Genomic DNA, 15,996 nt, shown 5'->3' on the forward strand with positions numbered 1-15,996 from the left:
TTTAGAGAGTAACCAATCAAAAATACTCAGAGGTCTTGAAACTGTACCTGGCACGATACTTGAAGATCTATAAAACATGATCTTCATACAGGTTTACAGATAGACAGATGGGAAGAACAGATCTAAAGTTAGAGATATCAACTGATCACGTGACATAAATGTGACACTTGGGCTGCCTCTCAAAGATTATGAATGTCATAAGTGGTCATGGGACAACAGAAGTGTATAACTGATCTGGGAAGTAGGGCCACCAGAAAGCTGCATATCAAGACACTTGCTACTTGGGCAAAAGGGAGAGGGAAATGAAAAAATGAAGTTCAATGACTATAACTATATACAATAACACAAATGAATCTGAAAATGTGCACAAAAGTAACAGGAAACAAAAGACAGCATAGTGGATGATTCCAGGAAAAACTGATTTTTGGTGCTAGAACCCAGAAGAGTAGTTACCCTTCTGGCAAGAGCACAGTGACTAGAAGGGCCACAAAGGGAACTCCTAGGATGTTAATAATTCTGTTTCTTGAACTGCATGCTGATTATGCAATGTTTTCACTTTGTAAAACTACAGTTGACCCTTCAACATGTTTGAACTGGTGCAGGTTTACTTATACACAAATTTTTTTCAAAAGTAATACTACAATCCTACACAATCTGCAGTTGATTGGCTCCATCGTCGGATGAATCCATGGATATAGACAGTTGACTATAAGTCATATGGAGATTTTCAACTGTGCAGAGGGTAGGCGCCTATAACTCCCATGTTGTTCAAGGGTCAACTGTAATCTGTCTGTATACTTATGATTTGTGTACTTTTTTATATATGTGTTAAATGTCAATAAAAAGTTTACTTTAAAAAAAAAAGAAATGATGTCCAGATTACCACTATTACATCAAATGATCACAGAAAGATGTCCTATGACAGGAAGGATCAGCAGGAAATATACTTAAAGGACAACATCAGATCAAGGAAGGGTAAACTCTTGACAATTGTTATTAAAACCAATTCGCGTCCTGCTCTGGATATGTACCACCATTAGAAAACTACTGTATGGAGTTCTTCCTCAGGTTCACTGTGACCTTAAGAGTATTAAAGCACCATGGTGCATGTAGGTCAGAGCTTAAAGTTCACACTAACTGGATGTATCATTTTGATCAGAGGCTGTGACTATAATTCACCCACCTTCAGGTACTTTTAGATTAGACTTCTCACTGAGTCCTTGTTATTAGTCATAAAAATCATAAATATTATAAAATAGTCTAAAAGAAAGATGCATTTATACAGTAAGTAAAATCATTTATGTTTTAAATACTAAGGGTTTTTAATGTATCTGAAATATTTTGAGATTTTTAAGAATAAAAGCTCAGTAAGTTATGAGTAGTTGAATTTATTACATATTTGAACATGAACAAAAACACATGAAAAGATTCACCCTCAAATGTAAACGTTCTATGTACAATGGACCCTAACAAAAAACTGGTTATATAAAAATCAGAGACTTAGGGTTTGGAAAAATACAGACATTTAAAAAATATTACATAATACATACTTTTTTAGAATTTAGTAACTATCAGAATTTCCACCTGTTTTTCCATATCCACCCTTATCTCTGCCTGTATAACTACAGTCAAACTCCCCACCCCACAGGCAGCAACTACAGCCCTAATCTGTGCTGAATTTAGTCATCCCCCTGGACCCTAATGTCTCCATCATTTGGTACGCCATCATCACTGCTTTTACCAAATAGCAAAAGCCTATCAGAGATGAATCTGGCTAACCCACTCCCATCTATTTTAAGTCACAGCATCCCAATAGGACAGAATATTTGCCCTCCTTTGGACCCCATCTCTAGTCGTCTATCACAACATTAATGCATTCATAAACTTTTTCTCAAGACTATTGCCCACAGTCTCTTAACATAGCTCACCTGTTACAGTGTTCAGTCCTCTCTGACTCTAGATTCATATCGAGCAATTGCAAAACCAATGAGGCAGTGTCTCATTAACCTAGGATGTTAAGGTTTAAATTTCATGGACTATTTGATAATGTATCCAGATAGTAAAAAAGAAACCCACTATAACATTAATAGAACTAGCAATCATTGCTTCACAGGATCAAAGGTGCCCTCTGATTTGGAGGCTGAATGGAGCTTCAGTTTTATTTGATACTGAGCAACTCAGGAATACATACCTTTCTTTAAAGATGGTACCACAGAAATGTCTCTCCCAGTCTCCTAATTAATACTGTGTAAAATGCACATTTATCTCAATACCAACCTAATTCTTTTTTTTCAACTGAGCATATCTTTGAGTTTAGGTCTGTTCTTGCCTTTGCAGAAACAGGAATCTTTTTTAGCCAAAGAGAGTATCAAGGAACTGGAAAAAAAAAACAACAGCAAAATGATTCATTTTCTATAGTCTTTAAAGAAAGAATTCTCCCCTGAGTTTACCTGTGAAAAGCCAATGAATTTCAACTGAATTAAGAGATGAGAATAGAATATAAGATAGTTCTTTTATAAGTATAAGAGAGATTTAACTCCACTGTGTATACATATCCAGTGAAGTTTTATGCATTCCCTTCTAAATACTAGCCCTAGGTAAACATAGAATCATAGGTGGAAATACACCATGTTTAGCCACAGTTCATTAACAGAATAAAGCAGAAAATTGTTAGGTAATTTACAACATAAAGTGTACTGATGATAAAACTGCAATAAAGTGACACTAGTGAGGTTTATACTTTTTTACCAGGGAGCTTAGTTGTAAACATTTGTATTAAACTACTGCCCTCTAAAACCTAACCAACCACACAAAAATCATCTTTTGTGACAATAAAATCGTGAAGAATTTGTACTCCATGGCTCCTTATCTTGGTGGTTTTCAGAGTAAGACATGACCTGTGTTAAGTAGCTTCACTGATTTCTCCATCTTGAATAACTGCCAGTTCTGGAACTTCATTCATCCTCAAAACCTCTGCATAGAGCAAATAATCATGTAGGCTTCTGGGAAGTGGCAACTGACAGATAAAACTGTTAGATCGTAGGTGCTCTGGTTTTAGACTGGACCGAATTTCCAAACGACAAAGGTGGGTCAGGGATGGAATAGAGGCTGGAGAAACAAACAGAAAAAGGAAGATTAAAATGTTTGAACCAGAAAGATATAACAGTACATTAAGGTAAATGCCCTTTTTTTCCCCACGTCTGCGTAGTAGAAGAGAAGTGATATGTTACTTAGACTTACTTTTGAAAATAGATTACTTGGGCCAGGATGACCAGAATAAACTTTATTTATTTATTCTTTTTTACAGCCTTCACTGGGTTCTTCTTCCTCCGATTTCTGGCCACAAATTCCAAAGTCAGTACCCAGGGCCATATAAAACTAAATGTTCAAATTCTAAATTTCTGCCAATACCAGTTCGGACTTAAGAAATGGGTGATCTAACTTTAGAAATGATAGAAGCACACAGTAGCAAACGTTACTTCCCTCTTACTCTCATTGCAAATAGTCTCCAGACCTACCACATTCAAGTGAATAAAAATGTAGCTTACATAAGTTTTGCTCTTTTTATCCATGATACAGAATGAAATTTAAAAATTGACACAGAGAGAAAAGGACCATCTATCAAATGCCTACTATGCTGTATGCCGATACACATCCTCTTTTTATCTTCATTAACCCCCGTGAGGTAGATATTATCATGCTCTCACAGAGATAAGAAAACAGAGGTTTAAAAAGAGGTTTAGGGCTTCCCTGGTGGCGCAGTGGTTGAGAGTCTGCCTGCCGATGCAGGGGACACGGGTTCGTGCCCTGGTCCGGGAGGATTCCACATGCCGCGGAGCGGCTGGGCCCGTGAGCCATGGCCGCTGGGCCTGTGCGTCCGGAGCCTGTGCTCCACAACGGGAGAGGCCACAGCAGTGAGAGGCCCGCGTACCGCAAACAAAACAAACAAACAAACAAAAAAACACACAAAAAAAGAGGCTTAAGTAACTTTCCAAAGGTCATACATCTAGTACATGGTAGACCAGGATTCAAACTCAAGTGCATATGACCCCAAAATGTGCATGTGTACATACACATGCTAAAACCACTGCTGCCAAAAGCTAATAACCAATTAAAGGATAACCCACATATGCTTGATTAAGAATCGTAAGATACTGGTTTTGTTTTCCAAGATGAAAAGCGTTAACTAAAGAAGTTAATGTCCATGAAAACCAAGAGCACTAAAAACAGCTAGTGGTTTTATGTGAATCAAATCTAATGCCTTTTATTAGTCCAAGAAATCTTTTGTAAATCCCTGTGAAATGTACCAATGATTAACACGCCAGGATCAGAGCAGCAGAGACAAGCGCTATCAAGAGCCCAGCTGATATAAGACCAGCTGGTCTGACGCCAAGTCTAGGGTTCTTTAAACTGTAATAACCCACAGGGCCTGAGACATGCTAATTCTCTAACATCTTCCAGACCACTGAAGTTAGTCCATCATCTTACATTTTAGTTTCAGCTTATTGGTTTAAGTTTAGTTTAGTTCACTCAGGGTTTGGGAAACTCCTCAATCCATAGTGTTTCAAAATGCCAAATAAGAAAAGCAGCAAAGTTACCCGATTTTGTACATAAAACCCGAGTCAAAGAAGAGTATTTCCTTAAACCATGAGTCACATAGACTCCCCATTATAAATAAGATTACAGCATCTACAATATATAGCACATTTACTTTCACTGTTTCCATATTTATATATTGTTTAAATTTTAACCTTTTCTGTAAACTTAAAGGAAGAATCATCATTCTCCCTTCTAAGATGAGAAAACACAGATAAAGGGAACACTAGAGAGATTAGCAGGAAACCACATGGAAAGCATGCTCAAACTGCAAACCTCCACAGTTTTCCAAAGGAGTAGTAAGCAGGTTCAATTTCAACAAGTAGGTTGCCCATGTTCAACTATTACACTTAAGGAAACCTTCTCACCCACTGAGATCAGGAACAATAATTGGTCCTAATGTCACTGGGTATGCACAAATGTAATACAGGTTTTGGAAATGAGCATAACTGATTCTTGGTAAGCACACAACTCAGCTGGTAGGGCCAAAGTATGCTGGCATACTGGAAAGTGGCCTATCAGCTGCAAACCCTGAGCATGCCATAAGCATAGTCAAATGGGACTGACAGAGAAAATGACAAGACTAGATTGTGTGGATCACAGTGAGATTGGTGAAGAGAATTTTTACTCCTATTTGGTTAGAGTTTAATATGCATCCTGTTAAACTGAAATCTCTTCATTCTGCACATTTTTGTTAATGTAGATACTTACCACACACCCAGAAGGAAGACAAAGGATGGCTGTGTAACCTGGAGGAGAGCTGCTCACTCGGAGGTAAGGAATCCTTAACACTTCTCCAGCTTCACCAACTTGACAGACTACACTGACTTACAACTCCTCAGGCTGACTGCGGAGTGTTCCTCTGGCTGTCCCACAGCCTCCTGCAGTGCAGACAAGCCTTTCTAAGAGGCAGTCTGACTACATCACTGCAGCCCTATCTTTTACAACTAAATAAACCATTTGTTTGTTTATGCTGACATGGGTGTGGAAGCTTAATCATCTGTGATCAAGCCAAACTGGACCAATACACATTTGTTATGGAAAGCTTAAGTGACTTGCCTGTGTTGACATCATACAGCAACAGAGCTGACACTAGATCCAAATGATCTGACCCCAAGTCTAGGGTTCTCTAAACTGTGATAAGCCTAAAATATTTCTCTAACAACTTCTAAACCACTGAAACTATCGTAAGTTTTGGAAGATCTTTCCATTTAATAATAAAAAAGGAAAGGGTATAGCTACTTCAGTTACGGGTTCCAATTTCAACTGCACCATTTTGGTTTTCGTCCTGTGAGCAAAATAAATCGCTGGCCTGATGAACAATTAGAGGTAAGAACTGTATTCATTTGAACTTGAGGGAGTCTTTTACCTATGGATTATTAACACAGACAGTAATATACCCATCAGTGCCATCTTAGTTTAATATGCCAGTAAATACTAAGGGAACTGTATAATCATATATGCAATATTTCAAAGCATGCAAAATTCCTATGAAAGTTTTAGTGATGCATAGTATTTCCAGATGTGTTGTCACCAGGTTGAGAGAAGATCAAGTCATGCCTTGAATTTATAATATGGAAAAGCCCATGGGACCTCCCCTGGTGGCACAGTGGTTAAGAATACGCTTGCCAATGCAGGGGACACAGGCTCGAGCCCTAGTCCAGGAAGATCCCACATGTCGTGGAGCAACTAAGCCCATGTGCCACAACTATTTAGCCTGAGCTCTAGAGCCCATGAGCCACAACTACTGAGCCCGCGTGTCACAACTACTGAAGCCCACGTGCCACAACTACTGAAGCCCGCGCGCCTAGAGCCTGTGCTCTGCAACAAGAGAAGCCACCATAATGAGAAGCTCACGCACTGCAAAAGAGTAGCCCCCACTCGCCACAACTAGAGAAAGCCCGCATGTGGCAACGAAGACCCAATGCAGCCAAAAATAAATAAATAAAATAAATTAAAAAAAATAGATTTAAAGAATCATACATTTTATATATATATATATATATATATATATATATAAAATATGGAATAGCCCAGAAGCTGTATGTAAAACATAACTTTCATGAAAACTTGTTAAAATCAGATTTTAATTTCTTAAATAAATCTCTCTTTTCCTACATTATGGCACTGATCATAGTCTAGAAAATGATGTCTGAAACCATGCTATACTTTTTTTTTTTCGGTACACGGGCCTCTCACCGTTGCGGCCTCTCCTGTTGCGGAGCACAGGCTCCAGACGCGCAGGCCCAGCGGCCATGGCTCATGGGCCCAGCCGCTCTGCGGCACGTGGGATCCTCGCGGACCGGGGCACAAACCCGTGTCCCCTGCATCAGCAGGCGGACTCTCAACCACTGCGCCACCAGGGAAGCCCATGCTATACTTTTAAGTCACTTTTCTAACCCAATCAGTTTCAAATTAGTATGTTAAACCCAGTTATCTCTAGATCTGTTAGATAAGCAACTTTTAACTATTCATTTCTATATATATAAAGTCTTCAATTTTGTTAATTTTGTTGTACATACACAGAACAATCAAAATAGAAGGCCACATGTTTTATGGAATTGTACTAAAATCAAAACAATGATCAGACTAAACCCCACAATTCTTAATTCATTATTCTTGTTAATGCCAAGTTTACTATAGCACAGAACTACATGTACATCATACACACCCATTATCTATATTTCCTACAACCATTCTAGCCTGCCTTCATGCCAATATTCAAATGATGTATCTGCCTAGACTTTATTTCTATGGTTCCTCTGCATGGTTTTCTACATCAAAGGTATTTATCTGACTTTTGGGCCATCTACTACAATGTGTATTATCATCATTAATATAATGTCTTTATGGTTCCATCCTTTTCTTCCCAGTCCTTCTTAATTTACTTGTACAGTCTCTCTCTTTCCCACTGACTACAACTAAAAACTTGGACAAAATTTAAAAAGCAACAACCTGAGGACTCTGAAGAACAAATAAGAGACAGATTAGGGCAGGAAATCAAAACTTAAAGAATGACCAGTAGAACAGCAATGAATGGAATGAATGGGAAAAGCACCACCCAGTAATAAGCCTGGAGTTGGAGTTGATGAGCCATTATTAACTAGTTGTGTGACCTGCAGCAAGTCATTTAAATGCTCTGACTTTCAGTTCCTTTTCTATGAAATGGGAATAATACCTCATCTATAAAATGAACATAACTGACACCCCTGTGCATCAAAAGGTTGTTGATAAGTTTCAAGTTAGAACACATTTGCAAAAGCATTTTATAAACTGTAAAATACCATACATATCCTAGGCACCATCTAATCTAGTGATCTCCAAATGTTGTTTGACTGCACACCCAATTAGTGAAAAGTCTTTGAGTACATAACCCCAATGTATGGATATTTACGTACATATAAATTATATATGTATACTACTAAATTAACATTATCTACACTAAGTACAAATAAAATACATAAAATTAGAAGAATAAGCTAAAATGAAATAAGGTACATATTTAAAATAACTTCATTTATCTATTAACAGTATAAAACCAATTTTAATTTTGATAAAATTTTTAATAATAATATTTTTTTTTTTTTTTTTTTTTTGTGGTACGCGGGCCTCTCACTGTTGTGGCCTCTCCCGTTGCGGAGCACAGGCTCTGGACGTGCAGGCTCAGCGGCCATGGCTCACGGGCCCAGCCGCTCCACGGCATGTGGGATCTTCCCAGACCGGGGCACGAACCTGTGTCCCCTGCATTGGCAGGCAGACTCTCAACCACTGCGCCACCAGGGAAGCCCAATAATAATATTTTAACAAAAGCAAGGTGACTAAGGTTCACTAATTTAATTTGTAGTGACGTGGCAAGTCCAAGATTTGGTTCTAGGTCCAATCTACTGATGTAGTTAAAAAAATATCTTACAAAAACCATGTAGATTCAAACAGGAGGAGTACCTTGTGGCTTAGCTGAACTAATCAGGATACTAACTTATCTCATCTAGCAATTATGCAAAACTTTTATCAAAATTCAGCTGGTAAATTTCTATTTTTCCTGGTATCAATCAGTTTACAAGCTAATTACAAAGTTTCGTTTTTTCACATTTTTATTAAATGCATTCAAAATCTAAGGAAACTGTTTCCAAGTATTTTAAGTGTGTCAATACAAGAGTCTTTCTAGGTGATGCACATTGTTTTTGGCAAGAAAATAACATAACAATAGAAATATTTCCCAGCATCTGTTTTTGAACTCATCTCCCCGTAGCAAAGTTTCTTTCAGAAAGTAGTTTGCTTTCTCACTCAGTTAAAATATCATTTTTACCTTAAATCAACAGAATTTTAGAAAATATGTACTAGGTTTCATACTATTCATAGCTATTTATTACCAAGAAAAAAAAAGGTTAAGAAAATTGGAACAGTATTATTTTTGCAAAAGAAAAGTACATAATTCATTGTTAAGTTCAAGGATTCTTTTTTATATTGTCACAAGATAAAGACCAAACCTCTGCATGTATAAACAATAATCATGGTCACTCCCATCTCATCATAAAGTACTACAAAGACTATATATATTTTATTTTCTTCTTTTTTTTTGTCCTTCTGTAATGGTTTATTTCACTAAGCATATATATATTTTAAAGGTCATGTTTTTATAAAATTATTCACAACAGTATTACTTCATGCAATTCTGGTTTCAACTCCTTTCCTGTATTAGCCTGACTATTAATGATGCAATAAACTCCTTTCATGTGTGATGTTATCTCCATTTCCTCACATTTACAGAAAAGTAAGCCACTCCATCAGCAGTCTTACACAGCTTTTCCAAAAAACATTTTTCTATTAAATAAGTCATTACTGTTGCAAATATATTCTTTCTGGTGCATATTTCCTTTAGTGGCTCTCAGAAAAGTAACATTATTTATATTTTCTTACTGAAACATAATCTTAAAACAACCCTAAGCTGAGACATGTTATAAATATTATATACCTTCTTCCAATTTAGTATACCATCCTTCCTACTTGCAAGGTTATATTTTTATTCTTTTAACTCTTTAGCGATGTTTTCTATGCTCCTTTCGACAATATTTGCTAATAAGAAATGCATTTTACTTTGTCCCCATATTATTTCAGTCTGTTTTACTGTGGCAGCAAGAACATGCATTTCCCCAACGGTATGTAACTTTTTGTCTTTTCACTATTGAATAAGCAAATTTAAAAGGAGCTCTAAGCATCTGTCATTATGTTTAGTATACTTTATAAAAATAATGGACTGAGCAACATAAGACTTAAATATTGATGAAAAAATCACAGGGTTTGTCTTTATGTTCTGGATGCTTAGAGTGTCTTGCTGATTATGATATTTTCATTACCTAATATCTCAATGCACACTACATACTAACATCAAGGCTCACTGTTAACATTAGTGGAGGTGAACCATATTTTATTTTATTTTTTTAAGGTGAACCATATTTTAAATATTTTTCTTGATACTTTTGAACTTCTCGTCAGCTCAGATTGGGTGGTCAGCTTTTTTATCATATGACATGACTATCTGATAAAAATAGGAGTGTAGGGCTTCCCTGGTGGTGCAGTGGTTAAGAATCCGCCTGCCAACGCAGGGGACACGGATTTGAGCCCTAGTCTGGGAAGATTCCACTTGCCGTGGAGTAACTAAGCCCATGCGCCACAACTACTGAGCCTGTGCTCTAGAGCACATGAGCCACAACTATTGAGCCCATGTGCCATAACTACTGAAGCCCGTGCACCCTAGAGCCCGTGCTCTGCAACAAGAGAAGCCACTGCAATGAGAAGCCAGTGCACTGTAACGAAGAGTAGCCCCCACTCACCACAGCTAGAGAAAGCGTGCATGCAGCAATAAAGACCCAATGCAGCCAAAAATAAATAAATTAAATTAAAAAAAAAAAAAGGGCTTCCCTGGCGCAGTGGTTGAGAGTCTGCCTGCTGAAGCAGGGGACACGGGTTCGTGCCCTGGTCCTGGAAGATCCCACGTGCTGCAGAGTGGCTAGGCCCGTGAGCCATGGACGCTGAGCCTGCGCGTCCAGAGCCTGTGCTCCGCAACGGGAGAGGCCACAACAGTGAGAGGCCCATGTACCGCAAAAAAAAAAAAAAAAAAAATAGGAGTGTAGCTCTATGATTATTTTGTTGGTTCACTTGTATTGGTACCTTTAGTATCATCCACATAACATGTTATTTTTGCAGGAATCTTTTTAAGCCGCTTGACCAATTTTTGAGAATTGGTTAGGTTAAAACTAGATGATGTAATCACAGGTCCACTGAACAGTCAAACATGAACTACAATTCATTAAGGTACATCAGAAGTATGGGTGCCAGGTCACCCACTTTGGGAAGTGCAAACCTAACCCATATAGCTATGTAGGTACAAGGCACTCGGCCATGTGTGCTAAGTGGAAAAAAAAAAGATGAAAGCTCAATTTGTACAACTACCTCACTATTAGAGAAAAGATAAAGTGAAAGGGAACTTAATCAATGATAAGCAATTTCATCTTCCTCTCTCCCACCTTTAGGATGCCTCTCTCTGGAGCCTGGAATACTTGAAAATTAAGTAAAATCATCTAGCCTAAGCATTTTCCTGTGGTAATCAAATGAAAGAATGAATCATGGTCTCAGGATCTCTCAGAAAATAAAAATCCATTCTTCATTTCCCTAACTTGTTTAGGGAACTATAATATAACACAGCAGTCTGAGACAATAAGAAAAAATTAAGTTCAATATTATAAAGTAAATTTTAAGTCCCTCGAATACCTTTCCATAAAGTTCTCAGGAACCCCTATATTCTATCATAAACAAATCTGCCTTCATCTAGAACACTGTCCAGAACACTCTCTTCACCTCTTGTCCTCACAGAAGCCTGATCCTCCCCCCAAAATTACTTCCTTGACCAATTTCTAAGATATAATTTTCTCATTCTTCCACACCTTGTCACACTTATCATAAAGTCTAAGTGGCAATTTTAGCATTCTCACAGTTCTTCTGCACCACCTTCAGACCCACATTTTTCTGTCTTTAAATTCCAACATACACCACTTACTATCCTTCCAGAGTGTGCTCTCTCTTACTACCACTACACCTGATCGTTAATATCATTGAGACCTCGGGTCCCAACTCCTCCTGCCGTCTGGTTTATCAGGTCCCTTTCCTTTCTCATTTCTTTTCTTATTTGGCGTTCATGGGCCCATCACTGATGCTATTTTATTTTATCATCCTCAATTCTTCTTAACCTGCTCTGACAACCCCCAGATCAATCTAACCACTTTCCTTCTTTCCAATACAGAGAAAGTAAAGCAATGCTGGGAAAAAATTACCATATAACCATATGAATGAACTATACCACTTCCAACCTCCACTTGGGCCCTCAGTGTTGCTCAGCAAATCTCTTTCACTGGTTCCCAGTTTGCCACAACAAGCATTCTAAATCAAGTCTCTGCTACCAAACTCTCACTTCAGTTTCCTTTTTAGCAAGATTTTACCTCCTACTCCTAAGTAAAAATAGGAGATCTTCTACGCTCTCTTTCTCTGAGTTCCTAATACTCAAACTATAAACTTATCTACATCCACCCCACCCTCATCTCTCTTATTCTCAAAAGAAGGGGCCTATTTGAGGCTAATCCTCCCTCCGGCTTATCTGAAATCTTATTATATAAACTATTGCTTTTATCTCCATATATTTAATGTTTTCCTTAAAAAACTGAGACCCTTTAATTTATAAAACATGTTCAGGCCTCTCTCACCTTAAAAAGAAAAAGAAAATTCTGCCATAACCCTGCATCATTCCTTTTTAGCCATTGCACTAGAGAACTGTTTATTTTTCACTCACAGATTCTAAATCAGTATCTGATACACAGTTGACACATAATTAAAGAACCCACTTACTAAGGAATTAATGAATATAAACAGCTAGATTTGTAAATGCCCACCTACAGAAATATTTACATGATAGATTCTCTTCACTAACGACTTCTGCTTATGGTCCACATTTGGAACTAACTAAAATTACAGATGAGTGCTTAAAAGTTCTCAAATGAACAAGCTATCAAAAATTAAAGCTTCTGTCCTAACTGCCATATCTGTCCTAACTTTCCATATCCCTAAAATATATATCCCTAAAATAAATATTCCAAAGCTTCTGTCCTAACTTTCCATATCCCTAAAATAAATATTTGGGATATGGAAAATAATTTTCTTTTAATTAGGATACAGCTGTCCCAGGGGTCTGTCAGCACACATATCTAATGTACATATATGGGAAGAGTAAAATGGGCTTTCAAATAATATTGGTGACCCAATACCTAAGACACTTAAAAAAATTGTTTTAATTGCTCTAGAGCAACACTTTCTCCTCTCTTAGCTTATCAATAGATTGCTGACAAAATAAAAGTAGTTTTACCAGCAAAATGTCCCAGCAAATGTGGATACAACTCATTGGTACCTAGTTTAGTAAGGATTTCCCCACCACATACACACAGACACAAACAAAAAATAAAATCCACCACTTGGATTTATAAGAGGCTGTGTGAAGCTAAAATTATAAAATTATAAATGGGAAGATGAAACCTTACTAAAATTTTAAGTTAACTATAAATTTCTCTTAAAAAAAAAAAAAGCTTGGCTCTTAAATCCAGTAATAAGGGCAGCCTGCAGAACACTGTTAATCAAGGCATGATTCGCTTAAGCCATAACATGGCTAGTATCTGGGAGGTCAAAGTTTCCTACTCTACAAATAGAAGGTCACATGCTCAATTTTTAAAGATGAAAGGTAATTACTAATGAGGTTCTTTTTTTTTTTTTTTGGCTGCGCTGGGTCTTTGTTGCTGTACGTAGGCATTCTCTAGTTGTGGCAAGCAGGGGCTACTCTTTGTTGCGGTGCACAGGCTTCTCATTGCGGTGGCTTCTCTTGTTGCAGAACACAGGATTTAGGCACGTGGGCTTCAGTAGTTGTGGCACACGGGCTCAGTAGTTGTGGCTCACAGGCTCTAGAGCGCAGGCTCAGTAGTTGTGTGGCACATGGGCTTAGTTGCTCCGCGGCATGAGGGATCTTCCCAGACCAGGGCTCAAACCCGTGTCCCCCGCATTGGCAGACGGATTCTTAACCGCTGCACCACCAGGGAGCCCTTTACCTCTGCTTTTAAGATCAACTATCTCGGGCTTCCCTGGTGGCGCAGTGGTTGGGAGTCCGCCTGCCGATGCAGGGGGCGCGGGTTCGTGCCCTGGTCCGGGAGGATCCCACGTGCCGCGGAGCGGCTGGGCCCGTGAGCCATGGCCGCTGGGCCTGCGCGTCCGGAGCCTGTGCTCCACGGCGGGAGGGGCCACAGCAGTGAGAGGCTCGCGTACCGCAAAAAAAAAAAAAAAAAAAAAAAGAAATATATTGATAAGGCAGTTTTTAATACCATGATAAGTTACTGGAGAAAGTGAGGTGAAAGCAAGACTGCCATACATGTAGAGAGGTAATCAAAGAATTGTTTTGCTGTGCTCACTTCCATTGGTATTAAAACCCTGGTCATGCTTCTGCTTACTAGAAATCCTCACCTCAAAATCCAAATAAAGGAGGGGAGAGTACAGATGACCAACACACGGAAACTGAATATCCTAAAAATTGAAGAAAAAAGGGGAGCTGGGTACTATCAAGACAGCCTTGAACTACAGAAAGGAAGAGAATCACAATCCCATTTGAAACTTGGGCAACTGAGTAGATGGGTATATCTTTTCTTTCCAGCCTTACTAAAATCTAGCATTGTAATGGCTCCCATTACCTGCAGAAGAGGAACCACTGAAGAATATTCTGAGAAACCTATATAACTAAGAGGAAGAACACAAGTGTTTCCTAAGTAGTTTGCAATAAGAACAGGGTTAAAAAGTCTTCCTGGTATAGGAATAAAAGGCCTTTGTAACACTGGACAACGCAAGAGTCAAGGTGGATCAGGGTTTCTCAACCTGGGCACTAGTGACATTCGGGCCAGATAACTCTTTGCTTTGGGGGGCTGTCGTGTGCACTGTAGCATATTTAGCAGAACTTCCCTGGCCTCTATCCCCTAGATGGCAATAGCACCCCTACCAATTGTGACAACCAAAATATCCCCTGTGGGGGGGCAAAATCACCCCTGTTGAAACCTCCACTATGGATGAAACAAATAACAAAGAGCTGCCAGGGATAACTCACTTTCTTGGTAAACAGCACTCCCAAACCACCTCACATCCTGAACCAGGAAACAGAAGGAACACCAGGATTTGTAGGAAAAATGATAAATTCAAATTTGGATATGTCAGAATGTGGGACACCAAGTGGAGATGTCCAAAAGTCAGTTGGATATATGGGACTGGAACCAAGAAAAGAGGCCTTGGCAAGAGAAATAGACCAGAAAAGCATTAGCTACATTAACACCTTTGAAAAAGGCTTTTGTCAGCCAAAATAAAATCCTCTTAAGAGATGATGGTCATTATCCTACACAAGCTCTACCTAGTGCCTAATTAAACAAGAAGCCCTTGATGGATTTAGTCTACTGCAGGATAATGTACTCATGCACAATTCTTACCTTCATCTGGACAAACTTGCCATATGTTAGAGTCTTTAAGGTAAACTCTCACATATCTTTACTAATTGATAGGTTGCAATAATCTTCCCATTTGGCATATTCTCCTTCTTTCTGACTTTTTGTTCCCAAATCCATTGCCCCATATTCTATCAATTAAGAAATAGATACTTCCTGCCACTGCACATACATAATTAGCAAAAGCAGATGCAATTCTCACATGCATGTGAGTTTTCTAACATTATCATTAAAGAAATTCTGTTCTGGAAGGCTCAGAGACTTCCAGATTATACTTCTTCTTCAACAAGAAACCTCACTGACAGTTTGAATACACCTCAGTTCAAGAGCATATTTTCCTGAATGTCTTTTTTTGATTGAGAATATTTACTTAAATGTAATCTTCCAAGAAATTAGAAGACATTTCTACATATGTGTAAGTTCACTTGTTAAAAACCTATTCAATATGTTTTACGAAGAGTCACATTTCATGTAAAAACAGCAGTGAAGAAATAATTTTCCCAACTTAAGACATAATCTGGTTAACAAAATAGATTAAAATAAATCTGAATAAGTAAATAGAAACTGTGCATATATTAAGTAAATAGAAACTGTGCATATATTAAGTTTAGTTTAATCTGGTTTCCTTGTGTAAAATCTTCTACTGTACCCTCTTTATTTTTTTTAACTAGCTTAAAAACTTTTCTTTAAAGCGAGGGTAAACTGATAATTTAAAATAGTAATTTAAAATATCAATCAATTCACAGAATTTCCACCCAGCTCACCTCCATAGTTATATCTTACCAACACACTGGCATACATTCAGTAAGAAAAGATAATGATAAAGAATGGT

At 38.1% G+C, this 15,996-nt stretch overlaps 1 protein-coding gene across 3 annotated transcripts in view; it reads right to left on the reverse strand.

The window, feature by feature from the left end:
- Nucleotides 1-1,368: 1,368 nt before the first annotated feature.
- Nucleotides 1,369-15,996, reverse strand: part of ASB3 (ankyrin repeat and SOCS box containing 3) — a 93,512-nt gene continuing 78,884 nt past the window's right edge. For all 3 annotated transcript variants that reach the window (XM_027131656.1, XM_027131658.1, XM_027131657.1), the window contains one exon: nucleotides 1,369-3,108. In XM_027131656.1, coding sequence (XP_026987457.1) covers nucleotides 2,903-3,108 — 206 coding nt within the window. In that variant the 3' untranslated portion in view covers nucleotides 1,369-2,902. The remainder of the gene's footprint in view (nucleotides 3,109-15,996) is intronic.

Source organism: Aethalodelphis obliquidens, unplaced genomic scaffold (genome assembly GCF_003676395.1).
Source record: "Aethalodelphis obliquidens isolate GAN/ISIS:26980383/991018 unplaced genomic scaffold, ASM367639v1 scaffold40, whole genome shotgun sequence".
In the NCBI taxonomy this organism is placed as follows: domain Eukaryota; kingdom Metazoa; phylum Chordata; class Mammalia; order Artiodactyla; family Delphinidae; genus Aethalodelphis; species Aethalodelphis obliquidens.